Source organism: Pelophylax lessonae (assembly GCF_965119305.1).
Source record: "Pelophylax lessonae genome assembly, chromosome: 1".
Taxonomy (NCBI): Eukaryota; Metazoa; Chordata; class Amphibia; order Anura; family Ranidae; genus Pelophylax; species Pelophylax lessonae.
The window spans coordinates 146,117,480-146,144,295 of record NC_138768.1 but is presented as its reverse complement, the minus strand read 5'-3'; the positions used below and the strand labels follow the sequence as shown (position 1 = coordinate 146,144,295).

Genomic DNA, 26,816 nt, shown 5'->3' with positions numbered 1-26,816 from the left:
ATGTTTGGGGACGCTGTGTTTGTCATTGCCAGCTTCAACAAACCTTCTGTGTTCCCCAAATCTTTTGCGTAGAGTGCGGATGGTGCGGCTTACGTAAAGTAGGCCGCATGGACATGACATACAGTATATTACAAACTCCGTGGAACAGTTGAAAACATCTGGAATGGTATATTTTTGTCCTTTTGTAGAAAATTATTTTAGGCCGTGGGTAACATGCTTACAGGTGAGACATAATTTTTTGCGGCATTGGAACATGCCTTTGATGTTTAGAAAGGTTAGGGGTGCACTTGGTGTAGTGGAAGATTTTTGGATTTTACTTGGAGCGATATTGTTCTTTAGATTCCGAGCTCTTCTATATGACACCAAAGGGCGGTCAGGGATACTGGCTTTTAAATGTGGATCGGCTTGGAGAATGGGCCAATGTTTCTTGAGAATGTGTTCCATTAGTTTGTACTGGTTATGAAATTTGGTGGTGAATCTCAGTGGTTGTGTATGTGGATCAAGGTGGTTTCCTTCTTTTCTGTTGTTTCTTGGTTCATTTTCTTGATAGAAGGTGAAGGCGTCATCTATGAGTTTTGGTTGATACCCCTTTTCTAAAAAAATGTTTGTCAGGTAATTGCCATGAGTGGTGAAATCCTCTTTTCGTGTGCAGTTGTGTCTGAGTCGGCAAAACTGACTTTTTGGGATGTTGTTTATCCAGCAGGGGTGATGCCAGCTTTTGAAGTGCAAATAGGAATTGCCCGCTGTAGGTTTGGTATAATTTATGGTGAATATTGTTTGTTAGTCGTGGCAGAGTAGGAGGTCTAGGAAGGGTAAAGAGTCTTGATTTTGTACTGAAGTGAAGGTAAGGCCCATATTGTTTTGATTGCAGTGATCTATGAAGGGTTGGATGGTGAGGGGTGTACCATCCCAGATAATCACTATGTCGTCAATGTAACGACCATAGAATATAATCTGGGAGGAAAAAGGATTGTTGGACCAGATGTATCTCTTTTCCCACTGACCCATGGTCAAGTTGGCATAGCTGGGTGTGTAATTCGTACCCATAGCTGTGCCATGGGTCTGTAGGTAGAAGTCACCGTTAAACTCAAAAAAGTTATGAGTTAGGCAGTATTTGGTGGCTTCCAGGATTAATTGTGCTTGGCGGGGATTCATGTTTGAGTCTTCTTCTAGAAAATGTTTGACTGCTGATAGGCCTACATCATGTGGTATTGATGTGTATAGGGAGCAGACGTCCAGTGACAGCCACATGTAGGAGGGTTCCCATGTGTAGTTGGCTAGCATGTCGAGAAGATGTATGCTGTCTCTTACATAAGATGGAAGATTTTGTGCCAGTGGTTGAAAAAACTGGTCGATATAAATAGAAAAATAGCTTTCACGATGGGTCTGCGGGGTGGATTGATTGGGTCTTTGTGGATCTTCGGTAGGTGATAGAAATATGGTCTATTGTAGAGATCATGTTTCAAGAAGGCTATTTCTGTTTTGTTAACAATTCCTTCTGATGCAGCATTATTGATTAGTTGGTGTGCTTCTGAGGTAAATTCTGGTAACGGGTCTTTTTCTAATTTGGTATAGGCATTTGTGTCTGACAATAGTCTGGCTAATTCTTGAAGGTAGTCGGATCTATTTTGGACCACAATCCCACCGCCTTTGTCGGCAGACTTAATTATGAACAATATCGCTCCAAGTAAAATCCAAAAATCTTCCACTACACCAAGTACACCCCTTACCTTTCTAAACATCAAAGGAATGTTCCAATGCCGCAACAAATTATGTCTCACCTGCAAGCATATTACTCACGGCCTAAAAGAATTTTCTACAAACGTACAAAAATATACCATTCCAGATTTTTTCAACTGTTCCACGGAGTTCGTAATATACTGTATGTCATGTCCATGCAACCTATGTTACGTAGGCCGCACCATCCGCACTCTACACAAAAGATTTGGGGAACACAGAAGGTTTATTGAAGCTGACAACAACAAACACAGCGTCCCCAAACATTTCCTGCAGAACCACCACCAATCTTCAGCGGACCTAAAAGTGTGGATTATCGAATCCATACCGAAAAATTTTCCTCCAGCAGAAAGGTTTAAATGCCTATGTGCTCGAGAATCCTATTAGATATATCTCGCCTGGACTCCCTGACACCTGGGGGCTTAAACAAAGAATTTGCGGTGAACCCACTACTTTAAACTACTACAGATTATCCTAAATATAGCAATACTTCATATGCTGCATTTTTTTTCCAGAATACTTCATATTCTGCTTTTTCCTCTACCTTGAAATACTACCACCCTCATCTCAATTACCTATGAGAAGCCCCTCTCAATCATGGACTTATCTCATTCCTATCTCTACGTGCCTACACATTTGAGTATATATGCATTATCTCTTAGTTTTTCAGGTTTATTATCAATTTTTTTATTTTTTTTTTATTTTTTTCACCTCTAATTTTATTTTTATTATTCTTATTTTTAATTTATTTTAAACTTTTTTTTTTTATAACTCATTGTATACACCGCATTTCCACAGCAACAGGCCCCCACCCCCAGAGACTCTCTGTCATATGACTTCCTGTTCCGGCCAGATTACTCATTGTATACACCGCATCTCCACAGCAACAGGCCCCCACCCCCGAAGACTGTCTGTCATATGACTTCCTGTCCTGATTACTCATTGTATATATCACATCTCCACAGCAACAAGCCATCGCCCCCTGAGTCCATCAGCTATAGAACTCCCAGTCTGCAACATAAATCAGCATTGCCTGAGGAAGGAGCACGCATGCTCCGAACGCAAGCACCCCCCTGCCACTATTGGATGTAAGCCTGGATACTGAACGCTGCCAGAAAAACAGGAAGTGTCTGACACCCCCGCCACGGCCAGGACCACAGTGTACTTCCCTAACATCCCTACAATGTTGCAGATGAACCATCCTTATATGCTAATCAACTATTTCCTCTGTGTGAGTTACTACATTGTTTTTATGTAATAAATAACCTTTTAATCTACACCGAGGTGGCGCTGATTTTCTTCTCCTACCCCTACCAACGTAGAGTCTGACAATGGGTCCAAGGATTTCATCCCAATACCTAAAGGCAGTAAGGGTGCCATTGTCTAGCCTGCAGAGGTCTGTGTGTCCCTCCATGGATATTCCTCCCAAGACCATCACTGACCCACCACCAAACCGGTAATGCTGAACGATGTTACAGGCAGCATAACGTTCTGAACCTGCTCTCATCTGTGAAAAGCACAGGGCACCCGTGGCGGACCTGCCAATTCTGGTGTTCAAAAGCAAGTGCATATCAAGCTCCACAGTGTCAGGCAGTGAGCACAGTATCCACTAGAGGACGTCGGACCCTCAGACCACCCCCATGAAGTCTGTTTCTGAATGTTTGGTCAGAGACATTCACACCAGTGGCCTGCTGGAGGTCATTTTGTAAGCCTCTGGCAGTGCTCATCCTGTTCCTCCTTGCACATAGAGCAGATACTGGTCTTGTTAATGGGTTAAGGACATTCTATGGCCCTGTCCAGCTCTCCTAGAGTTACTGCCTGTCTCCTGGAATCTCCTCCATGCTCTTGAGACTGTGCTGGGAGACACAGCAAACCTTCTGGCAATGACACCTATTGATGTGCCCTCCTGGAGGAATTGGACTGCCTGTGCAACCTCTAAAGGGTAGTGAAACTAAAGGGTAGTGAAACTGACCCTAGCCAAATGAAAAACAGTCAGAAAAGATGAGCATGGAAATAAATGTCAGTAGCCTCCACCTGTATAACCATTCCTGTTTTGGAGGATTTTTGCCCATCTAGTGCACCTGTTGTTAATTTCATTAACATCAAAGCAGCTGAAACTGATTAAACCCCCCTCCCCCGCTACTTAACTGATGAGATCAATATCCCAGGAGTTTAATGTTTGATACTATACTGAGCAGCTATATACTTATATATATATATATATATTTTTTTTTTTTTTTTAAATTTATTACACACACATACAGTATATGGGTGTTCTTTATGATTTTTATATTTAATTGTGACAAAGGAATGTCCTACAGATCCTCAGGCCCCTTTTTTTGTTTTTTACAGCTCCCGACTTATTGTAGTTTCCCTCCAAATCCTGGGTTAAGTTATGCCACATTCATTTCCCAACTCTTATGCCCTATTTCCATTATCCCCTAATATGTATTTACCCTGACTTGATCTGCTCCCTACATACTACATTCTTATATCCTAATTGTACAGTAAAGGGCACAAGCATAGTCTTCATAGACCTTGGGTTATAGGCTTATACCTTCAGGTGATTGGACACTTGCAAAGATTTCATGGACATGACACCTGTGCCTACCCTATAACCACCCCCTATACTGTGAATGCTCAGTTTTTTTGTTTGCTCCTAAAGTAATGGACCACTTTTCCATTGTGGAGAAATCACTCTTAGCCTAACTAGCTTAAACTTTTATTATTTTATTGTTTTATCTTTGGATTCTTCAATCATCCCCTTCACTGCCTTCTAATATCAATAATTTTTAGTCAGCACAATAGCTTATTAATTTTCTTTCCAAAAATCTTGTAAATTTGCTTAGAACAAAGACATATCTTACCCCTCAGGACACCAATTATCTACAGTGATGTCGCTTTCAAACTTCTTCATACACTTTTCTGTCAACATGGCTTGTCAGATGTGTGACGTGAAACACAACCTATGTAACAGAACTATAGCCATTTCTCCAATCCAAATCCTGTGCAGTGACCATATCTTTCCTGCATTAGCTTCTCTCCCTTCTGTTAAAAAATAATGTTCCCCCTTTTATTCAACAATATGCCCTACTGCATGGTCCAAGCATGACCTAGTCAACCTCACTCTAACTGACTTCCTCCCAAAACCTTCAGGCTTTCACTGGGACCAGTGATTCCTTGCTTAGTGACCCTTCTTTTAATCTTTCTTTGAACTAGGTCCTTCAAGAGCATTTCACCCTCAATATTGGAAGCATAGCTGTTCACATGGGAAGCCCATAAAACTACTATTAGAAACCATTTTATACAATTTGCAACTCAAAAGAAGAGACTTTGCTCTGAACGCATTGTTGAACTAGAATCTGGGTACCAATTCCTTCAAGCTCAATTTGACGTCTTCTCATTCACAAATTTTCAAAAACAACTTAATGCAGCTGAACTTGACTTCAACCTGCCATTTGGTTCACCAAGCGGAGAACAAATACGATGCTTGAAACTTGAATACTACCTAAAAGGTATATTCTGTATCAAAAATAAATAAATAAAATGATTGCCGCTCTCTAAACAATTTCTGAATAACGAAAACAAACAAATAATATAAAAACAGTGAAAAATGTCTACATCTGGGAATGGAGGGAATAGTCCTCCATTCCCAGACATAGCCTTTTACGGGGAAACGCGTATGAAGGAGACAGGCGTTGAGACGTTTTTGTGATCCAGATCTGCTGGAGCAATCTACGGTCAGACTATCCTCTATACTGCCTGACTGTTTTTATCTAATTGTAAGTGCAATAACTGTTTTTTTAAATAAATTTTAAGCTTACATACTGCACTATGAGTCTCTCCTCTCTGCTTGTGCACATACCTTACATGGTCTGTGTAAGCGGAAAGCTGGGTGTGAAGGCTGATCTGCACATCATAAGGCATGCGATCCATCCATCTGAGAGGTGTCTGTGCTTGTGATCAAGGGGCTGCATACAATATTTGTTATCCAAAGCTGAATATGATCTCCTATAATATAGAGATCATGAGATTCCGGTAAGAGACACATCATCTCTAAACATGGGTGGAGCACTGAGAAATATTGTTTATTACTGGGAGCAGTGTATTTTGTTATCACCTACATTTGGAATACAACAAGAACATTGATTTGTTTATATTTTATTAAAAAATGGACACTAATTTTTTACCTATTTGACATAAAGTTTCTGTTTTGTTTATTTTATCACTAAGTGTTTTTTCACTGATTGAAATTAGTTGTGCACACGGTTATATGTTATATAGCACATTTTCACAGTTTTTATATTAAAAATAATTAATATGTCTGATATCTACTCAAATAAACAACTCTTTGACTTCCAAAAAGCTGACTCACTACTAGAGTCCATCACGTTGCCAACATTCCTAACTTCCTATGTAGACCATTTAGAAATTCAATTTAAAGCTCCTTAACGTTTAAATTGCTATTAACCACTTTAGGACCAAGCCTATTTCGGACACTTCTTGCTTACAATCAGTATTTTATTGCTAGAAAATTACTTAGAAAGTAGACCCAAACATTATATATTTTTTTTTAGCCAAAACTCTGGAGAATAAAATGGCGGTCATTGCAATAATTTATGTAACACAGGATTTACACAGCAGTCTTTCAAACACAATTGTGTCCAAAATCTGGAAGTTTCTTCACTAGTGGGTTATATGTGCCCTCTTCAGGAGTAGCTAGGCAGTGAATTTTTCACTAGGCACACCTTTAGGGGCCGCCCTATCCACATGACCCCAGACACACCTGCTCATAGAATCAGTTCGTAGCAAAGCAGTGAAGGAGAACACAACCAACCCCAATATAGAAGGGCGGGAGCTGCATCTATCAGAGGACTCAGAGAAAATAATTTTATGGTAAGTTCTTAGAAAAATTGAATTTCCTCTTACGTCCTCTGACAGACGCAGCTCTGGAAGTTTCTTCACTAAATGGGACATCCCATAGCAGTGTAGGCATGAGGGGTGTAAAGAATGCAACCAACAACTGTTTACGTTTCAACAAGGCTAAAAAATGTAGCCAACAGGGCAACAGAAGCTCAACCATTCCAACAGGAGCTTACCCCAAAACAAAAAAATCACCCCTGAAAGAAAACACTCTGTCTATTCGTCAAATAGCAGCCTGCAAAACCTTGCAGCCAAAGGAAGCATCCGAGGATGCCATCAAATCAATCTTGTAGAATTTTGTAATGGTGTGTACAGACGACCAGGTCGCCACTTTACACACCTAAGCCACAGAAGCCTGGTGGCGAAAAGCCCAAGAGGCACTCAGCACTCTAGTAGAATGTGTTCTCACAGGGAAAGGAGGAACCTGACCCTTCAATGAATAGACCTGAACAATAGTCTGTCTGATCCATTTTGATATGGTTGCAGCAGAAGCAGCCGAACCCTTACGAGATCCCTCAGGAAGGACAAACAGGGAATCAGATGTCCAAAAGGATTCCGTGGCCGACAAGTAAACCCTGATCGCCCGAACCACATCCAGCTAATGCAGGGCAAATTCTCTAAGATGCTTGGGCTTCGCACAGAGCAAAGGCAACACAATGTTCTCATTGAGGTGGAAAGCCAACACCATCTTGGGGAGAAAAGATTGGTTAGGTCTTAGAACAACCTTATCCCTATGAACGACCAGATAAGGCGAACGGCAGGACAGAGACGCCAATTCAGACACCCTGCGAGCAGAGGTGATAGCTACCAGAAAGCCAACTTTCTGAGACAACAAAGGCAGAGACATTTCTCTAATATTTTAAAAGGGAGGTAGTTGTAGAACGGACAAAACCAAGTTCAGATCCTACGGAGTAAAGGGGACTTCCTTGGCGGAGCTAGATGACGCCCCCCCCTGAATAAAGGTGCAAATCAAGTAGTTAGTCGCCAAGGGACGTTGGAAATAAATGGCTAAGGCCAACATCGGACCTTTAATCGTGCCTAGAGCCAAACGTTGCTCCACTACTTACTGCAAGAAAGCCAAGACCCTGGCCACCGAAAAGGAACGAGGATGCAACCCTTGCGACTCACACCAGGCAATATACATCTTCCAAGTACGATGATACATTTTCCTGGAAGTAGCCTTCCTAGCTCTCAACAAGGTAGGAATCACAGCATCAGAGAGACCTCTGTCTCTCAACACCTGGCCTTCAACTGCCAAGCCGTTAAAGCCAGCGACTGTAAAGCAGGATGGAAGATCGGTCCTTGAGACAGCAGATCATCTCTCAGAGGCAGCCGCCATGGAGGTTTGACGGCCATCCTCACCATGTCTGCGTACCAAGATCGGCGAGGCCAGTCTGGCGCAACTAGGATCACTTGCACCGTCTCCACCACCAACCTCGGCCCAGGTCAGAAACTCGGCCACTTTCTTGGTCGCCCGAGCACTCTTGGTGCCCCCTTGGTGATTGATGTAAGCCACAGCCGTGGCATTGTCGGTTTGAACTCGAACCGGGAGACCCTGTAACCGAGGCATCCATTGGAGCAGGCAGAGATTGATCGCCCTGAGCTCCACCACATTGATCGGTAGAGACGACTCAACCATCGACCACGTTCCTTGGACGCAAAGAGTGTCCAGTAATCCACCCCAGCCCATAAGACTGGCATCCGTGGTGATCACCGTCCACAACAGCGGCAGAAAGGACCTGTCCTGGCTCAGAGCGGGCGGCGACAGAAGCCACTACGAGAGCTTTGACTGCGTGAGATGGCTCAGACAAACCATCCTGTCCAAAGACTGCGGATCCTTGTTCCACCTGGCAAGAATCTCTGCTTGCAGAGGTCTCGTATGAAATTGGGCAAACCGGACTGCCTCGAAGGCCGATAGCATCAGCCCCAGAGCCCTCATACAAGTCCGCAGATAGGAGAGATCGTTGTTCTTCAGGATCCAGATCTCGCCCTGCAAGGTCCGGAGCTTTTCCTCCGGGAGAAAGACCCTCGCTTGAGCGGAGTCTAAGATCATGCCCAGATAATCCAGTCGTACTGACTGAGTCAGTGCAGATTTCAGGAAGTTGATGGTCCACCCAAACTTCTGAAGCGTCTGAACTGTGAATGCCAGGTCGCCCGACAGGGTGACACAAGAGCTTGCCCTTAACAGGAGATCGTCCAGATAACCGAGGACCGCAATACCGTTCTTGCGGAGCAAAGCCAACACCGGGGCCAAAACATTGGTGAAGACTCTGGGAGCGGAGGCTAGACCAAAGGGTAATGGCACAAATTGATAGTGCTCATCCACCACCGCAAAACGGAGATACCGTTGGTAGCCCTCGTAAATAGGGATGTGTAGATATGCATCTTTTAAATCAATGGAGGCCAGAAAGTCTCCCTGTTGCAAAGACGCCACCACTGACCGGATGGATTCCATCCAAAATTTCTGTACCCGCACAAAGTGGTTCAGCGATTTGAGGTCCAGAATTGGACGCACCTTGCCCTTCTTCCTGGGCACCGTGAACAGGTTTGAGTAAAAACTCCGAAACCTGTCCGGCTGAGAGACCGGGACAATAACGCCCTGTGTAAGGAGAACCTGCACTGCCTCCCTGAGATCGGCCAAACGGTCTGGAGACAGACGGAGATTTGATGGGAAGAACCTGTCTGCTGGGCGAGACCGGAATTCGATCTTGTACCCTGTAGAAATCAATTTGTGAACCCATTTGTCTGGAATCCGAGACGTCCAGGGTTCTCAAAAATGACGCAGACATCCCCCCACGCCTGAACCGGGTGAGGGCGTCCCTTCATGCAGAGGAGGACTTGTCCGCCGAACTAGACTGACCGGCCTTAGGCTTACCCGACCAAGACTTCTTGTTTCCTCCAGAGGCTCTGAACGGTTTGCCTTTTTCCTGCGCCACAGAGGCACGAAAAAGCACCCCGGTGAGCCTTGAAGGAAGGCGCTTTACCTTTTGAGGATTGGGGAAGAAGAGTACTCTTGCCCCCTGTAATGCCCTTGATCAACTTATCCAAGGAGTCGCCAAAGAGGCGTTCACCCAAAAAAGGAAGGTCAGCCACAGCCTTCTTAGAAGCCTAGTCCGCCGACCAGCTCTTCAGCCACACCAGGCAGCGTAATGCGACCCCTACCACAGACACTCTGGCAGCCAGAGGGGCCTTGTCGATGGCCGCATCACACAGGTACACCATTGCCTGGGCCATCTGATCCATGAATTCAGTTAGAGTCGGGGGAACTGACTCAGCCTGCAGGTTGCTCTTAAGCACCTTGATCCATTGTGTAACCGTCTGAGAAACTAAGACGGAGGCAAAAACGGGTTTGAGCAGCGAACCTGTCACCAAGTATAAGTGGCGGGAAAGTGCCTCCGTATACCTGTCCACTGGGTCCTTAAACACCGGGGAATCTTCCACGAGTATCACAGTTGATTTATTCAACCACGAAACCGTGTGATCCACCTTAGGTGACACTGTCCAGTGAGTGGAAACCGAGTCCGCAAAAGGATAACGGCGCAGAAAGGGCTTGGGCACAACCAGCATGTGCTTAATGCGCCACCATTGCTCATTCACGATTTTGTGAAAATCCTCGGGACAAGAAAAAACCTGACCTGACTTCTGGGCTTTGCGGGAGCCAAAGACAACCCACTTTCCTGACTGTGTGGGCTCATCATCCAGTTGTAATGTTTCCCTCACTGAACGAATCAGTGCTTCTACCAGAGCGCGATCCCGCACTGTGGCTGAGGAGGACTCATCCTCCTTATTATCTGACTGTGAGGACAGGGATCCCTCAGAGGGAACATTGTCCAAGGCAACCATATCAGGCTCTTAATCAGAGGACTGAGAGGGCATAGGCCTTTTTTGAGTAGCAAGGTCCACTTTGGACACCAGAGTTTCTAAGGCTGCAGACAGAGACCCCAGAGAAGGTGAGCCGGATGGGCCGGCTGCACAAATAAGTTCAGAGGGGAAATTTCCACTTTGGGACTCCATTTTAAGCAATGCCAAAATTGAGTACACTGGCCCTTTAAATGTTGCGCTCGCGGTCCACACTGCTATACCGCGCTATAGCCGGAGTCCCTCTTTAAGGTTAGCAGGTATCCTGACAGGAGCTAAGTGTATCCGAGGAATGTTAAAAAGACTAAAAAAACCCTTAATACTAGCCAACCTGGATAAGTAAACTGCTCTGTTAGACTGTGAGCAGCAAGTGAAAACACCATATTAAGAAAACACAGTCAAAATGGCAGCCGCCCATACAGCACGGTTGCCCACACTAAAGATGGCGCCCGAAAACGGCACCAAAACACACAGGGAAACCAAGAAAATAGCTACTGCCCTTACATATATGCAGCATTATGCCAACACTTAAAATGGCGGCCGAAAACGGCGCCAGTGGTCAGGAGCCCACTCAATGAGGCCTTACGGGGACTCACTAAAGGGGACCCCCCAGATCAATGTAACATTGTCACACCCGTCCCGGTAGTCGCCGCTATAGCGCCCCCAGCGGGAGCAGGGAGGGCCGGACCTGTCCTGACAGACCAGGGGGATATTTTAGGAAACTCAGCCCTTTTATTCCCAGGAGTGGGCCCACAGCTCCCCCACAGGCATCTGTCCCAGGGACACGGGGGGCTTGTTACACTCACCATACCATGGACCGTGGGGCTCTGCTCCGATACAGCTAACCTCCCACCCTGAGTGGGTGTGCTGCCAGCCAAGAGGGGTACGCTGCAACACAGGGCATTCCAGGTTGAGGCGTCCCGGCGAAAGCATCTGTTCAAAGGCTCATCCCCATCCCTCGGGGCTCTGTCGTGGCGAGGCCTGGGCGGACCACAACCTGCTCATGCTCGTTGGCCAGGCTGGGAGACCGTAAGGATCTAGATTATCCAGTGCGAAACCACAGCCCGGCTGTCGCTTGTAGTTCACCAGGAGGATCCCCCCTGACACTAGCTAGCGATAGTGAGTAAAGATAAATAAACAAACATTCTCAAATGAAAATAAAAACTGAGACCGAAGTCCCAGCAGGGAACCTAGGTCCTGCTCCTAAGCAAGGCAGCAAGAAACTGATTCTATGAGCAGGTATGTCTGGGGTCATGTAGATAGGACGGCCCCTAAAGGCATGCCTAGTGAAAGCTTTCACTGCCTAGCTACTCCTGAAGAGGATGCACATAACCCACTAGTGAAGAAACTTCCAGAGCTGCGTCTGTCAGAGGACATAAGAGAAATACACTTCTCTGAATTAAAAAAAAAAAAAACAGTAGCGCAATTTTTTTGTATATTGTGAAAGATGATGTCACATCGAGTAAATAGATACCTAACATGTTGTACAGGTACGTCGGTTTGCGGGAAGTGGTTAGAGCGTTAAAATCCAACAAAAGGTTTTTTTTTTTTTTTTGTTTTGTTTTTTCAGTACTCTGGATCAGCTGTAGGTATAGTATAGTCTATATGGAGGTTTTCTATTTGTGTTTTTTATTGTGTTGTTTGAACTGGATGGATTTGTGTTTTTTTTTTTTTTTACCAGATTGACTATGTAACTATGTTGCCTTCCCCTCACTTAATGACTGTATTCTGTGCCATCTTAGGGTTCTTTCACACAGGTTTTCCGCCCAGCAGGCTTTTGCTTAGCGGGGGATCAATCCGCCGTTCAATGCTAAGCATGCGGATGACAGATCTGTCTCCGCTTACTTTGCAGAGACAGATCTGTCAGATCCCCACTCTCCTCTACGAGAGATCAGATGAAAATGGACCCCTTGTCCGTTTTCATCTGATCCTATCTGATCCAATCCTCCAGACGAATGGAAAATAGGATTTCCAAAAAAAAAAAAAACCTACATTTTTCATCCTTTTAGGCCAATTTGTATTCTGCTACATATTTTTGGTAAAAAAAATCACAATAAGCGTATTTTGATTGGATTGCACAAACGTTATCGTGCCTACGAACATGGGGAAAGATTTAGGTCATTTTTATTTATTTATTTTTTACTAGTAATGGTGGCGATCTTCGATTTTTAGTGAGACTGCAACGGCGGACAGATCAGACCCCTAACTGACATTTTTGACACTTTTGGGGGAACCAGTGACATTACTACAGTAATCAGTGCTAAAAATATGCACTGTTACTGTATATTTTCATAGGTTGTCAGGTTGAAAAAAGACATCAGTCCATCCAGTTCAACCTATGATGTGTGTTTGTGTTTGCTGTTAACCGTACATTGTATACCCCTATGTGTTGTGGTCTTTAAGGTGCTCATCTAATAGTTTTTTAAACTATCGATGCTCCCTGCTGATACGACTGTTTGCGGGAGAGAATTCCACATCCTTACTGCTCTGACAGTAAAGAACCCCCTATGTATTTTAAGGTTAAACCGCCTTTCCTCTAGTTGTAGTGAGTGGCCACGTGTCTTATTGTATTCCCTTTCTCTGAATATTTTTTCCTTATGCTAGGGTCGCCAGTACAGTATTTTTACATTGATATCATATCCCCCTCTCAATCATCTCTTCTCCAGAGAGAATAAGTTCAGTGCTTGTAGTCTTTCCTCATTGCTGATGTCCTCCATTCCCCTAATTATTTTTGTTGCCCTTCTCTGGACTCTCTCCAGTTCCAGCACATCCTTCCTGAGGACCGGTGCCCAGAACTGGACAGCATACTCCAGATGTGGCCGGACCAGAGTCTTGTAGAGTGGGAGTAATCTCTTTATTTCTGGAGTGAATCCCCTTTTTTATACATCCCAGTATTCTGTTGGCTTTGCTTGCAGCGGCTTGGCATTGCATGCCACTGCCAAGCCTGTTGTCTACCAGTACCCCCAGGTCCTTTTCCATCCTAGACTCAACCAGAGGTTCCCCCCTAGTGAGTAGCTTGCTTTCTGGTTTCTGGCACCCAAGTGCATTACTTTACATTTTTCAACATTAAACCTCATCTGCCATGTAGTTGCCCACTCCATTATTTTGTTCAGGTCCGCTTGTAAGGTTTCCACATCCTGCATAGAATAATAATGTAATAATGACACTGGCAGGGAAGGGGTTAACCCGGGGGTGATCAAAGGGTTAAGTGTGAGCCTAGGGGAGTGCTTTCTAACTGTATGGGGGAGGGACTTGTGGAATCAACACAGAGACGTATGATCCTAAATAGGAGGATCACAGTCTCTCTGTGTTCAATCCAGAGAGAACAACGGTCTGCTGTGTTTACAACAGCAGACCTTCGTTTTCTATCAGCGGGGAGCGATCGTGGGTGGACGGAGGCAATGAGGGCAGGCACGGCGGTTCGCGCAGCCAAGCCAGTCTGCCGCAGTATATCTGCAGCGGGCGGTCGGCAAGTGGTTAATGTGAGATCTGAGGTCTCACTCAACTTCCTGCCTAGGACTCCATCGGACCAGACCATTTTCCCCGCAACTGATGGCTTCGGTAAGTGGGGGAAAATGACCGGGAAGCGGCGGGCACCTCTCCCACCACCCGTAAAAGTGATCCTGCGGGGAATCTGATGCTGGGACCACTTTTATGTTAAAGCGGACCACCCGCTGTTTAGAAAAATACCGGAGTTATGGCAGCTATTTGCTGCCATAACTCTGGTATTTCACATCAAAGTACCGACGTAAAACTGCGGCGGGTGGGCCGGAAGTGGTTAATATTTTGAAATCATAGAATTAGATGGGGAATATCATGTTACATATGCATTGTCTGCCTTGTCATTTGTTTGCCTTTAATAATCTTGCCTCTACCTAACTCTGTAACTAGACCATGTTCTAGTCTCACCCTTCTTCATGCTTTAGCTGTCATTCACCACATGTACTGTATTCTGCTGGAGCTGAACACGCTATAATTTTTTTTACCTATCTGATTTTCATCTGTTATGATCTGAACAAATTTTGGATCAAAGAATTCAACAATTTGCAAGATGTCATTTAGATCGAATCACTGTCGCTGCTGTAAATTAATCTTTCTGTTCGTAGATTGTGGAAGAAAAACTGTAATAATCTAAAAAAAATAAAAACGGCAATACTTGCAATGACAAAAATGTAGCAGACTTTTATGATTGCTATTAATATTTTCCAATTTTATGTTGTAGACTGGAAAAAAAAGAGTAAAAGTACAAAAGTTACCTTTTTTCTGGCACTCTCTTTTGAGACTGTGACACTTTCTCATTGAGACTCCTTATCTTAGCTTTTTTTTCATTGAGCACACAGGTAAATCGAGTATAGAGATCTTGCTCTAATTCTTCCTTACTGCTCACAAATTTCTCAAGCCTGAAAAGGAAGAAAAATTCTTTGTATTCATCAAATGTATTTGGCATTATAAATAATTCACAACAAATAATCTGCTTAACAAAATTTAAAAAACAGAGACAGTACTTTCTAATTTCACTATTTTAATGCAGTGCTTAACTCAATACAAAACGTATCATTTCCTTTAGGTCAGTTTTTTATTATGTCCCTATAGGGGAGATTTGCCCATTCTTCCGGTCAACAAAATAAGTTATCAAAGGTCTCCAACAGGACAACAGACAAAAACAAAAGCACATATTTAGTGCAGTCAGGAAAAGTTAGAACCTCTTGACGCCATTATTTTGTTGGATTCTTTCCTAAATGTACAAAACATAACTGGATACTAACAGTTATAGGTAAAGTTGATCCAGGGATCATCCGATTGCCTCATGGGAATTCAGGAAGGAATTTTCTCCCCTGATGGAGCAAATTGGCATGCTTTGTTTGTTTTTTTTTTGCCTTCCTTTGGATCAACTCTGGGTACGGGATTGTTTGTATACAGGTGCATCTCATAAAATATCCTCAGTCAATTTATTTTAGTAATTCAATACAAAAGGGGAACTCATATATTTTATATAGGTGTCTTACAAACAGAGTGATATATTTCAAGCATTTCTTTCTTTTAATTTTGATAGTGAAGGCTTACAGCTAGTGAAAACCCAAGGTCCGGTATCTCACAAAATGTATAATCTTAAATGATAATCTTTTGAGATGCACCTGAACAATTGCAAAGAATTTGTTTTGTTACATTTTCTTTTCCCTTTTTTATTGGTTGAGCTAGATGGACTTTTTTTAACCAGACTACCTATGTAACTATGTTGTCTGTCCCTTTTGTCCTGGTGACAACTGTTCTCCACATTTTTTGCATTGCCATCGCAGGGACAAGGAAGTGTTGGAAAATCTCCCCAATGTGGTCACAGGCAGAAATAAAAACCTGATAGAAATTTTAACTCTTTCTTTACACCAACAAAAAACTAAAATTACAACTTTGACTGGAGTTAGGCTTAAAAGAGTCACTCCACTATTGTTAAGAAAAAAAAAATTCCCCTCTGGGAGATCTATGTATATTGCAAGGATTTTAAAAATAGTGCAGATTCCTATAGGTGTGCGATTCCCAGAGAAGTTTTTAGTTCGGTTTTAGCCGTCATCCCGAAGTATTTGGAAGGAGGGGTTTTTGGTGCCTCAGGTCAAAGTGTGGGACTTTAAAGGGATAGTACATAAAGAAATATCTCTTGAATATAATAAAATGAGATTTATTTGTAAAAACATACAAGGTAGATGGTGTACGTTTGTTGAGTTACAACAGGTATAGTACATATAGTGTATGGGTTAAAGGCCCATGGGTGAAAGTGAAGAGAAGTATGAAAGAAGTGACATAGTGGTAAGGTGACAATAATCTCTCTCTGTCCAATCGTCTTTGTATGGCGTTGGATCCTTTTAGGAGAGAGTGTTCAAATTCCTACGCGTTTTGGCAAGGGAGCCTTTGTCAAGGAAGTTATGTCAACCATCTCTGTGGATATATTAAGTGGTAGTATAGGTATTTATTATATTAGACCAGTCGGAGACATTTGTTTCACATTTGGTCATATAATACATACTTGGAAGGTAATGGTATATTGTGCCTGGGCCTGCTTATGGTCCTCGGGTCCTCATAAGAATCAACTGGACGTAGCTACTGGGATATATAAAATATAATATAAAGGTATTGGTATTTACTTTATTTTTGATACATATACCAGTTGTCTTCAATAGGTACTTACTGGTTACATATATTCTTTGGGCCAGTTAGGGAGGAGAAAATATTGTATCATCCCGTATCTGGTCAGATCTGTGTATAAAGGAAGTGTTTGGTTTGGGATTTGGAGCAATGATTTTATTTCACTGTGTTCTGTCCTAATTTTGCACTTACTTTGAAGAGTATGTTATAGTATGTATCTCCAGTGTCATCCACTAGGGGGAGTATTGCTCTAGCTGGTCCTGTGATGGTGAACAGTTCCAGTGGTCTCCACTAGGGGGTGTTGGTCCGGCTGTTCCTGTTCATAGTAATAGTGGACAGGAGGAGCCTAGTTAGTATTTACCCAAGAAAAGAAGGATACCATCAATGCATCTCTTTGCATTGTGGTATACTCACAGTTTTGTCCAATGTCCATGGGTAGTAGGAGAGAAAGGATCCGAGTAGCATGGTCCGAGCGTCCTCACGGTCCCTCAGCTTGAGGGAAGTGGCGCCCTGTTCCGATTCCCGGCCTTTATATACCTCTCACGCATGCGCAGTAGGTGCATAACCGATGACTGTTTACGTTTTTTTTGGATGACGCGTCGCGGATGCGCGCGCATCCTGTCATTTTGCGGAGGTATTTTCTGATAGCGGCCACCGACACAGAGGGCGGAGCTGGGATCCCGATAGTGGATCCTATTGGCAGATGGTGGAACTAGTCTGCTTAACTCCTTAGTCCCCGATTCGTTCCACCGGGGATACCTGTGCCGGATGAGGATTGTTTAGGGGACATAGGCAGGCTTTTATTTTTCTTCCAGACATTAGAAAAATTGCATAAGAAGCAAATAGTAAACAAATAAATTAGGAACATCATTCCATTTGGGGGCCGGTTTAGGGCTACTTACTCAAAGTAGTCATTTTGGAGTATATACTGCAATATTGACACAATATAAATGCATATGATAATTAAGATTAGCAGCAATTAGTACATATATGTTCATGTGTGATATGGGCAAAGCATGGAAGTCTTGGTTTGGGCAGGGGGTGTTCAACCCTGGCAGGGGATTGGGTGGGGTGTGGTTAAAAATGTTTCCCGGGGGGTTATTTGTGGTGGTCCTTGGAAAATTGCCCTCTTCCTTATTTTTCATGTGAAGGGGGCGGATAAGACAGGTATTGTCCGTCATATGTCTGGGTGTCTGTTGGCATCCTCAGTCAGTTTTTCCTGATACAAAGCCCTCCAGCTGCCACATTCACACTCCATAAGGTAGACTACCCCTTTAGTCTTACAGTTGGCGTAATGTTTTGGAATGAAGTGATCTCCATTAGGTAATATTTTATGGGTTGATTTTTGGATGACTGAGCACTGTGCACATGATCCGCACGGGAAAGTGCCCTTAACTTGGCAGGGATCTTTCCTGGGTTTGAACTCACTGTAAACCAATGTTTGTTGTAGGGAGTTTGTTTTCCTGTAGGTGACAAGAGGTTTTTCTGCTACTAGTTCTTTAATGTTAGGGTCCTCAGTGAGTATGGACCAATTTTTTTGTAGTATTTTTTTCAATTGTTTATGTTCATTAGAGAATCGAAGAATGAGCCTTGTTGGTTGTTGGGTTTTGTCCTTGGTGGTATCTTTTTTAAAGAGGATGTCCTGTCTGTCTTTTTGTTTGACTTTATTAAAGGCCTTCCTAAGGCACGTTTTAGTGTATCCTCGTTCCTGTAGTCTAAGGTTGAGGTCATGCGCTTCTTTTTGGAAGTCTGATTCGTTCGTGCAATTCCTTTTTAGTCTAAGGAATTGACTATAGGGTATTGATTTTTTTCAAGGGTTCCGGGTGAAAGCTGGTGGCGTGCAGTATTGTATTCCCTGCCGTTTCCTTCCTATATAGCGTTGTCATCACATTCCCTTGGTCATCCTTGTAAACATATGTGTCCAAGAATGGAATTTTAGTTTTATGGTATGACATGGTGAAGAACATGTTATGATTATTTTTATTCATTTTCTCAAGGCATTCTTTTATAAGATCTTCAGGTCCATTCCATATTACAAGGATATAATCCAGATATCTTTGCCATAACAGGATGTTTTTTGTATATCTGGTATTTTCTCCTGCCGTCAAGAACTCATTTTCCCAATCACCTAGATATATGTTGGCATAGGTGGGTGCATAGCTGGTGCCCATGGCAACCCCGCATACCTGAAGATAGTATGTTCCACAAAAAGAGAATGTGTTGTGGTTTAGTATAAATGCCAACATGTTGAGGATGAACTGGTTAAATTTTTTATCGTGGTTGCTCTGTTGGTTGAGTGTTTGTTCCACTGCTTTTAGACCATGCGAGTGGGGGATGTTGTTGTACAGGGCCTCCACGTCTATAGTGACCAATATGGCATCCTTCGGTATGGTTAAGCCTTCCAGGATCTGCAGTAGGTGGACTGTATCCTTAGTGTGTGATGCTAGTTGAGTCACATGTGGTCTAAGGTAGGTGTCTATGACTTGACTTGCCTTCTCCGTGATATTGCCGTTACCCGAGATTATCGGTCTGCCGGGTGGATCTGTCGGGGATTCTGTGGATTTTTGGCAGTGAATAGAATGTGGGGGTTCTCGGGTGTTTTGTTCTGATAAATTCCCATAGGGGCTGGGATATAGTTTTATCATTGTATGCGCTGTCTACTAATTTGTAGAATTCCTTGTTGTAATTACCGATCATGAGAGGTGAGATGACTTTATAACATTTTTTGTTTTCCAATATTTTTGTGCACATATATTTATAGTGTTCGTTGTCCATCACGACAACGTTCCCCCCTTTATCCGAGGGTTTAATGGTAATATTTTCAATCTCTTTTAGTTCTTTCAATGCTCTCTTTTGTGATTGGTTTAAGTTAGTTGTTTTGGTGTTTTTGTGTATTTTTTCAACATCTTTGGACATTTGTCTGACGAACAGCGCAATTGTGGGGTTGGTGCTTAGAGGTGGGAATTTATGTTACTTTTTGCGAAAGGTATCCATTGTTACGGCCTCCTCCGTTTCGTCATCACTATCCATGGATGCATCAGAATATTCTGAGTCATCCAGGCCACCTTCTTCTAATAATAGATTTAAGTCTCGAATGGCTCGAAATTCCGCAGCCGTCAATGGGTTGTTCTTGGGTTACGGGTTTCTTTTGGTACATAAATTTTAGTAATAGGTTCCGTGCGAATAAATTGATGTCTTTGATGGCCTCGAAGGTATCCATGCTTTTGTTAGGACAGAAGGATAATCCTAGTGATAGTATTTCCATCTGTTCCGGTGTCAGGTTGTGGGAGGAGAGGTTGATAACATTTAGTCCCTCGGTTCTTCTTGTCGCGGCTCCTGTTGTTCTTGTGTTAATGGTGGTTTGGTTTTCTCCCGTCCTAAAAAAAAACCCTTTTGTGACTGTTTGGGGTCTTCGTCCTTGTTCTTTTGAGATCTTGTGAAGATTTTGTGATAGTTAGTTGGTCTGCTGGGTGTGGGTACTTCCATAATTTCCAATTCTTGGGAATCCATTTCCTCTGGTTCATTTTGTGGTCCCCATTCCCTTCTGTCATAGTTCCTTTGTGGATCTTGTTGGTAATTTCTTGGGTGGGTCCTACCTCTGCCTCTATTTGTATCAGTCCCGGAGTTGTAGGATGATGAATCCGTGGAATAGTTGGGGTTTTTTGTGGATTTGTTTTTATTCCTGTTTGGTCTTGATACATTCGACCATCTATATGCTCGACCTTGGGTGAATGCGTTTTTATCCCGCCAGTATTTCCTTTCCTTTTTTTGTAGTATTTCTTTTCCATATTCCTTTTAGGTGGGTCTTGAGTTTCTCTTCCTGCTCACTGTATAATGGTGCTGCTTTGAGTGGTGTGAGTAATTCATAGACCAATTTAATTTCCTCATCAAGATTTTTGATTTGTCTCCGGTACTCTTCCTGGAGTAGTATCATGAGGTTTTTGGAACATTCATTTAGGGTATTTTCCCATTCTTTCTTCATTTGTTCAGTCACCTGGTCCATAGTTGGAAATATTTGGATGCGGAGGCCTGCTGGGTTTGTCCTGGTGACAACTGTTCTCCACATTTTTTGCATTGCCATCGCAGGGACAAGGAAGTGTTGGAAAATCTCCCCAATGTGGTCACAGGCAGAAATCAAAACCTGATAGAAATTTTAACTCTTTCTTTACACCAACAAAAAACTAAAATTACAACTTTGACTGGAGTTAGGCTTAAAAGAGTCACTCCACTATTGTTAAGAAAAAAAAAAATTCCCCTCTGGGAGATCTATGTATATTGCAAGGATTTTAAAAATAGTGCAGATTCCTATCTTTTGTTATTCTGAAGAAACCACTGTTTGTCTGTGTCCATGTGCTGAGTAAATCTGTATTGGAGTGGTTTCATAATTATCGATCAGCTTATGCACCTGTAGGGCTCTAATGAGGAAAATTGCAGGGTACTCAGTGACTTTCATAGTTACACAGTAGGTGAGGTTGAATAAAGACAATAGTCCATCTAGTTCCACCTGTGTAGGTGTATGTGGCCGTAATCCTCTCGCATACCCCTGAATGTTCTGATTCTTGAGATGTACGTCTAAGAGTCTTTTGAAAGCCACCATACTTCCCGCAGAAACCACCTCTTGTGGTAGAGAATTCCACAATCTTGTAGCCCTAACAGTAAAGAACCCCCCACGTTGCCTGAGGTTAAAACGCTTCTCCTCTAATCGCATTGTATGTCCTCGAGTCCTCATGCAATCCTTACGACTGAATAGCTTTTTTTCTATGCTGAGATCACCATTGAGATATTTATAAATTGCTATCATGTCCCCTCTCAGGCGTCTCTTCTCCAGGGAGAATAAATCAAGCGATTGCAGACGCTCTTCATAATTAAGGTTTTCCAATCCCCTAATTAGTTTAGTTGCCCTTCTCTGGACTTTTCCAGCTCCAACACATCCCTCCTGAGGACCGACAACCAGAACTGGACAGAATACTCCAGGTGTCGTCGGACCAGAGTTTTATAAAGTGGAAGGATTATAGTTTTATCTCTGGAATACAAGGGGTATCATCAAGAGCAGAGATCAAATAAAGAATCAAATACTTACCTTAGTTTCCCTTTCCTGACCTATCTCTATGACAAAATACTAACATGATCCTACCCTACCATGGGTTGGTCAGGAGAAACTGCATACAATTACTTTCCTTAATTTCATTCCCTGACCTATCTACACGATAAACATACTAATTCCAAAACCAAATTCCACTGTCGTAAGAGCCTATGGATCCACCCTGTAGTGCCTTAGAAACATGTGCTGTGATGACCAACTTTCTGCTTTGCAGATAATCTCCATCAACACTCTTGCCTGTGCTGCCTATGAGATGGAAATAGACCTGGTGGAATGAGCCTTCATCGCTCCTGGAGGGTCTTGCCCGGCCACTCAATATGCTCTTTGGATGGTCTTGAGTTAACCATTCAGGATGACAACGTTCTGGCTGTGGCTTTGGATTTTCCAGGAGGGAGAATAAACAATCTTCCTGAGGCCCCCTAAATGAGGAGGTGGATCAGAAATATGTGCTTACGACTTTTGGGGACATTCAACTCTTGTACTTCCGGTTCTAACCCTGCTGGGAAGGATGGCAGCACCCATTCCTTGGTGAGGGGAATGATGGAAGAAGACAATGCAGACCACCATGTCTATTGATTAAAGTCTATTTTGCAGAATTAGCACTCCGCCTAGCTTGCCATCCATCACAGGCATGCTGCCATGTTGGCGTCAGGAAAATTGTATCAAATACTTACCCTAATCAATCCATGGCAGCATACGGACCCTGCACCCTTTTAGACATGATTTCCTATTGTAAAAGGAGTAATTGTTCTTTTTAGTATAACAAGGTCTTTAATTAAAATTAAAAGTATAAAAAGACTTACTCCAAGGGTTTGTGAAGTGTGTAAAAAGTAAAGAACTCTATGCTCAATTCACTTTGCCATAGGTCAAAGCGTGCATAGATCCAAATCCTATAACATGCATGTACATTTATATGATTTAGAGTCAGGGCTTATGTTATCAAAAGAACTTTATGTACTGACTTGTTGACAAAATATTTTCAGAAGAATTCTACATTCAAGATTCTGTGTGACTACTTCTTTGTTCTGCTGGCAGAACAAAGTCATGTATGAAACATGGTTTCCCCTGCATCCCCCTAAATTGAATTCACTGTGCTTGTCCCATTAAGTCACAAGATTGATGCCCATAGCAGGTATATATGAACTTCAGCACCACCAACAGTGATGATAGGGATGACCTAATTTATATACCCACTTCTCTTCCTCTCTAAGGACAAGCAAAATATATTACTATTAACTTGACTAAGCATGGAAAAAAGCATTATTAAAAGCATTATTAAAAGAAAGAGAAAAAAAAAAAACAAAACATACTGTTCTTGCATATCAACCCAGTCATGACGCAACCTTTCATTTTCTTTCTGAAGATGTTCATTTCTGCTATGTAATTCTGTTGCAGTGTTTAGGCAATGTGTAATTAATTCTTTGATTATTTCTGCTGGTTCTTTGATCATTTTGAGTAGCAGGGATCCAAGTTTAAACTGAAAAATGCACCAAAAAAAACAACAATTAATGCAGATCAGTGAATATCCGAAGTAAAGATTTAAAATGATAAATTTTGCATATAATTAAATAACCCACACAAATACACAGATCAGCCATTACTTAATGACTACCGACAGGTTAAGTGAATAACATTGATTATCTCGTTATAAGGGCATCTGAAAGTTGGTGGGATATATTTGGCAGCAGTAAAGATGTTTTGCCCTGGAAGATTATTTTTTTGAAAGCAGAAAAAAATGGGCATCACAGCTGCGTATGGAGCTGCTTAGCCGCAGACTGGTCAGGGTACCCCATGCTGACCTGTGTCCTCAGCAAAAAGTGCCTATAATTGACATCATAGAATCAGAACTGGACCATGGAGCAATGGAAAAAGGCGGTCTGGTCTGATGAAACGTTTTTGTTTTTTTTTACATCATGTGGATGCCTGGTTCATGTGTGTTGCTTACCTAAGGAAAGGATGACACCAGGATGCAGTATGGGAAGAAGGCAAGATGGCGGAGGCAGTGTGATGCTTCGGGCAATGTTCTGCTAGAAAACCTTGGGTCCCGCCATTTATGTGAATGTTACCTGGCATGTACTCTACCTACCTAAAGATTACTGGTGACCAAGTACACCCCTTCAGGGCTTTCCCTGATGGCAGTGGCCAGCAGGATGATGCGCCTGCCACACTGTAAAAAATGGAGGAACACGAGTTTAAGGTGTTGACTTGGCCTCCAAATTTTCCAGATCTCAGTTCAATCGAGCATCTGTGGGCTGTGCTGGAAAAACAAGTCTGATCTATGGAGGCCCCACCTAGCAACTTACAAGACTTAAAGGATCTGCTACTGATGGCTTGGTGGCAGATACCACAGCATACCTTCAGGAGTCTAGTGGGGTCAATGCATTGGAAGCAAACGGGTACCTACTTAATTATTAGGTGGGTGTTCATAAAGTTATAGCTGGTTGGAGTATATTGCTGCATTACAGTATAAGGCAATAAGGGCAATTTTTCATGGCTTATTTCAAACCTGCTTCTGAAACACAAAATAGGAAAAGGAACTTCCATTTTTTACAATGGTTGTAAAAACACAATTATTTGTCAACAGCATGTTCTTGCCACTACAGATTTTTTGTGCAGTGTATTTGAAAAAAGATAGTATTCATGCTAAAATGGCAAAATTACAGCACACTGAACAAATACATATGAAAACACTACACATTGGGGGTGATTTACTAAAACAGGAGAGTGCAAAGTCTGATGCAGCTCTGCATAGAGACCAATCAGCTTCCAGGTTTTTTGTCAGTGTTTAATTCAATAAGCCGAAGTTAGAAGCTAGGTGGCTACTATGCACAGCTGCACCAGATTTTGCATTCTTCAGTTTTAGCCCCCAAATCAGACTTTAAAAATCATGTGACTTCAATTGAAATCACACAATTTCAAAGCCACATGTCAGTGCGACTTCAGGTGCAACAGCGGCTGGATGTATACCCCCAGGAGAATGGGGCTGTGCTGAAACTGATCTGCAACTGTGTGCATTGCACGTAGTTGTGGGATAGGAATGCCGCATTTAGGGGGTTAAAATGGGCGGTGAAGAAATGACATATTGCCTCTTCACCACCTGTCAAATGCCTCTAAAAAGCAATCTGAGCATAATTTGCTTTTAAGAGGAGCTGTAGTCCTTGTTGCTATTACAAACAAACCCTAAAAGCAGTTCTGATCATACAGGAACAGGGGGTTAGGATTAAAAGTAACGTACATTGATCCATATAAACACGCACACACATACATAAACAAACACACACACACACATACAAACACATATAAAAACACACATATACAGCCTTTTAAAAAATCGCAGTGCAGTACCTTCCCCCACACAGCCAGGTACTGCACTGTAGCGGGAGGCAGAGAGCACAGCACACATTGAGGAAGACCCCGCCCCTCCCTTTGCTTTCACTTTGCTGACTCTTGCTGACTGCATTCAATGCCATACTGAACTCTCATAGTGGCGATGTACACTTTGGCTGGGGATCGGGAGTCCGCTGCCATCAGACAGCCTTTTTCTACCAAGATGTCATGGCAGCCCTGAGGACTTCAGGCAGCACCCCAGTTGAGAAAGGCTGTTCCAAACTATCTGCTTCCAGACCAGCGCCATACTCATATGCCACTGGACTTCAGATGGATATACTGCAGCTGCAGGCATCATCCCGATACTGTTTTTAGAGCCGGCTCTCTTGTAAAAGCAATCCTAGCAGCTATCTAGCTGCTTGATTACTCTTACAAGCAGCAGGAGATAACCCCCCCTCCCCTGTCTCAAGCTCTCCCGTCCCCACCCCAATTGGCTTTGATCGGCTGTTGGCCATGGTAACCCAGAAGCGATGACCTGACAATACTTCCGGCTTACCTGGATGTCAACGGCACCATTTCTAAAAAAAAAAAATCGAAAGCATTAAAGAACACCGATTTTGGTGTTTTAAACGCTTTTAAGGGTCAAGAAGGGATTTGGGGACTTACAGACCCCAGATCTCTCCATAAGGAGTACATGTCTCATGTCTATTGCTGTTACAATGATATTTACATTCCTTGTAACAGCAAAAAAAGTGATTAAAAAAAATTAAAGCAACAGTGAAAAAATTGTAAAAAAATATAAATGAATATAAAAAAAAATATTTAAAGTGCCCTGTCTCCCGTGCTCGCACGCAAAGGCGAATGCACGCGTCGGTCCCACACACAAACAGCAATCATTTCACACATGTGAATGTCAGATCATGGGTAGTAATTCTAGCACTAGGCTTCCTCTGTAAATCTAAAGTGGTAACCTGTAAAGGCTTTTAAAGCATCGCCTATAGATAGTAAAATTTCCTACCTGGGGGGGTCCCCTCAGTCTGCCTGTCAAGTGGCACATCTGTAGCATGTATAGAACATGCTGCAGCAAAAATGAAATTTCTAAAGAAAAACAAAATGAGTCAAATCACATGTAAATTGACTTGCGGTTTCAATTGCTGGCGCCCGGCTATTGAAAAGAAATCAAGGAAAAACAATAAAGAAAAAAATGGTGTGGGGTCTCCTGCCCTCTTCAGGTAAGGTATGGATTTTAAGGGGAACCCCAAGCCAAAATTAAGAAAAAAAAAAGGGTGTTGGGTCCCCCCTCAAAATCAATACTAGACCCTTATCAGAGCAAGCAGCCTGGCAGGTCAGGAAAGGGGGGGGGGGAAGAGCGAGCGACCCCCCCTCCTTAACCATATCAGGCCACATGCCCTCAACATGGGAGGAGCTACTTTTTGGGGCAGGGGGGCTCTTCCCCTACACCCCAAAGCACTTTGTCCCCATGTTGATGGGAACAAGGGTCTCTTCCCTACATCCCTGGCCGATGGTTGTGGGGGTATGCAGGCAGGGGGCTTATCAGTATCTGAAAGCCCCCTTTAACAAGGGGGCCCCTGGATCCAGGGTTCCCCCCGTGTGAATGAGTATAAGGGAACATAGGGGAACATGGTACCCCTACCCATTCACCAAAAAAGTGTCAAAAAGTAATAAACACACAGAGACAGATTTTGACAATTCCTTTATTAAAAAATAAAAAACA

At 43.0% G+C, this 26,816-nt stretch overlaps 1 protein-coding gene across 1 annotated transcript in view; it reads right to left on the bottom strand.

The window, feature by feature from the left end:
* The window catches only part of XRCC4 (X-ray repair cross complementing 4), a 629,438-nt gene that overhangs the window by 295,945 nt on the left and 306,677 nt on the right, over positions 1-26,816 (bottom strand). Inside the window, exons 4-5 of the mRNA XM_082253034.1 lie at positions 23,065-23,231; positions 14,775-14,918 (exon numbers count right to left, since the gene is read on the bottom strand). Of these exons, the coding sequence (XP_082109160.1) occupies positions 14,775-14,918; positions 23,065-23,231 (311 nt within the window). The remainder of the gene's footprint in view (positions 1-14,774; positions 14,919-23,064; positions 23,232-26,816) is intronic.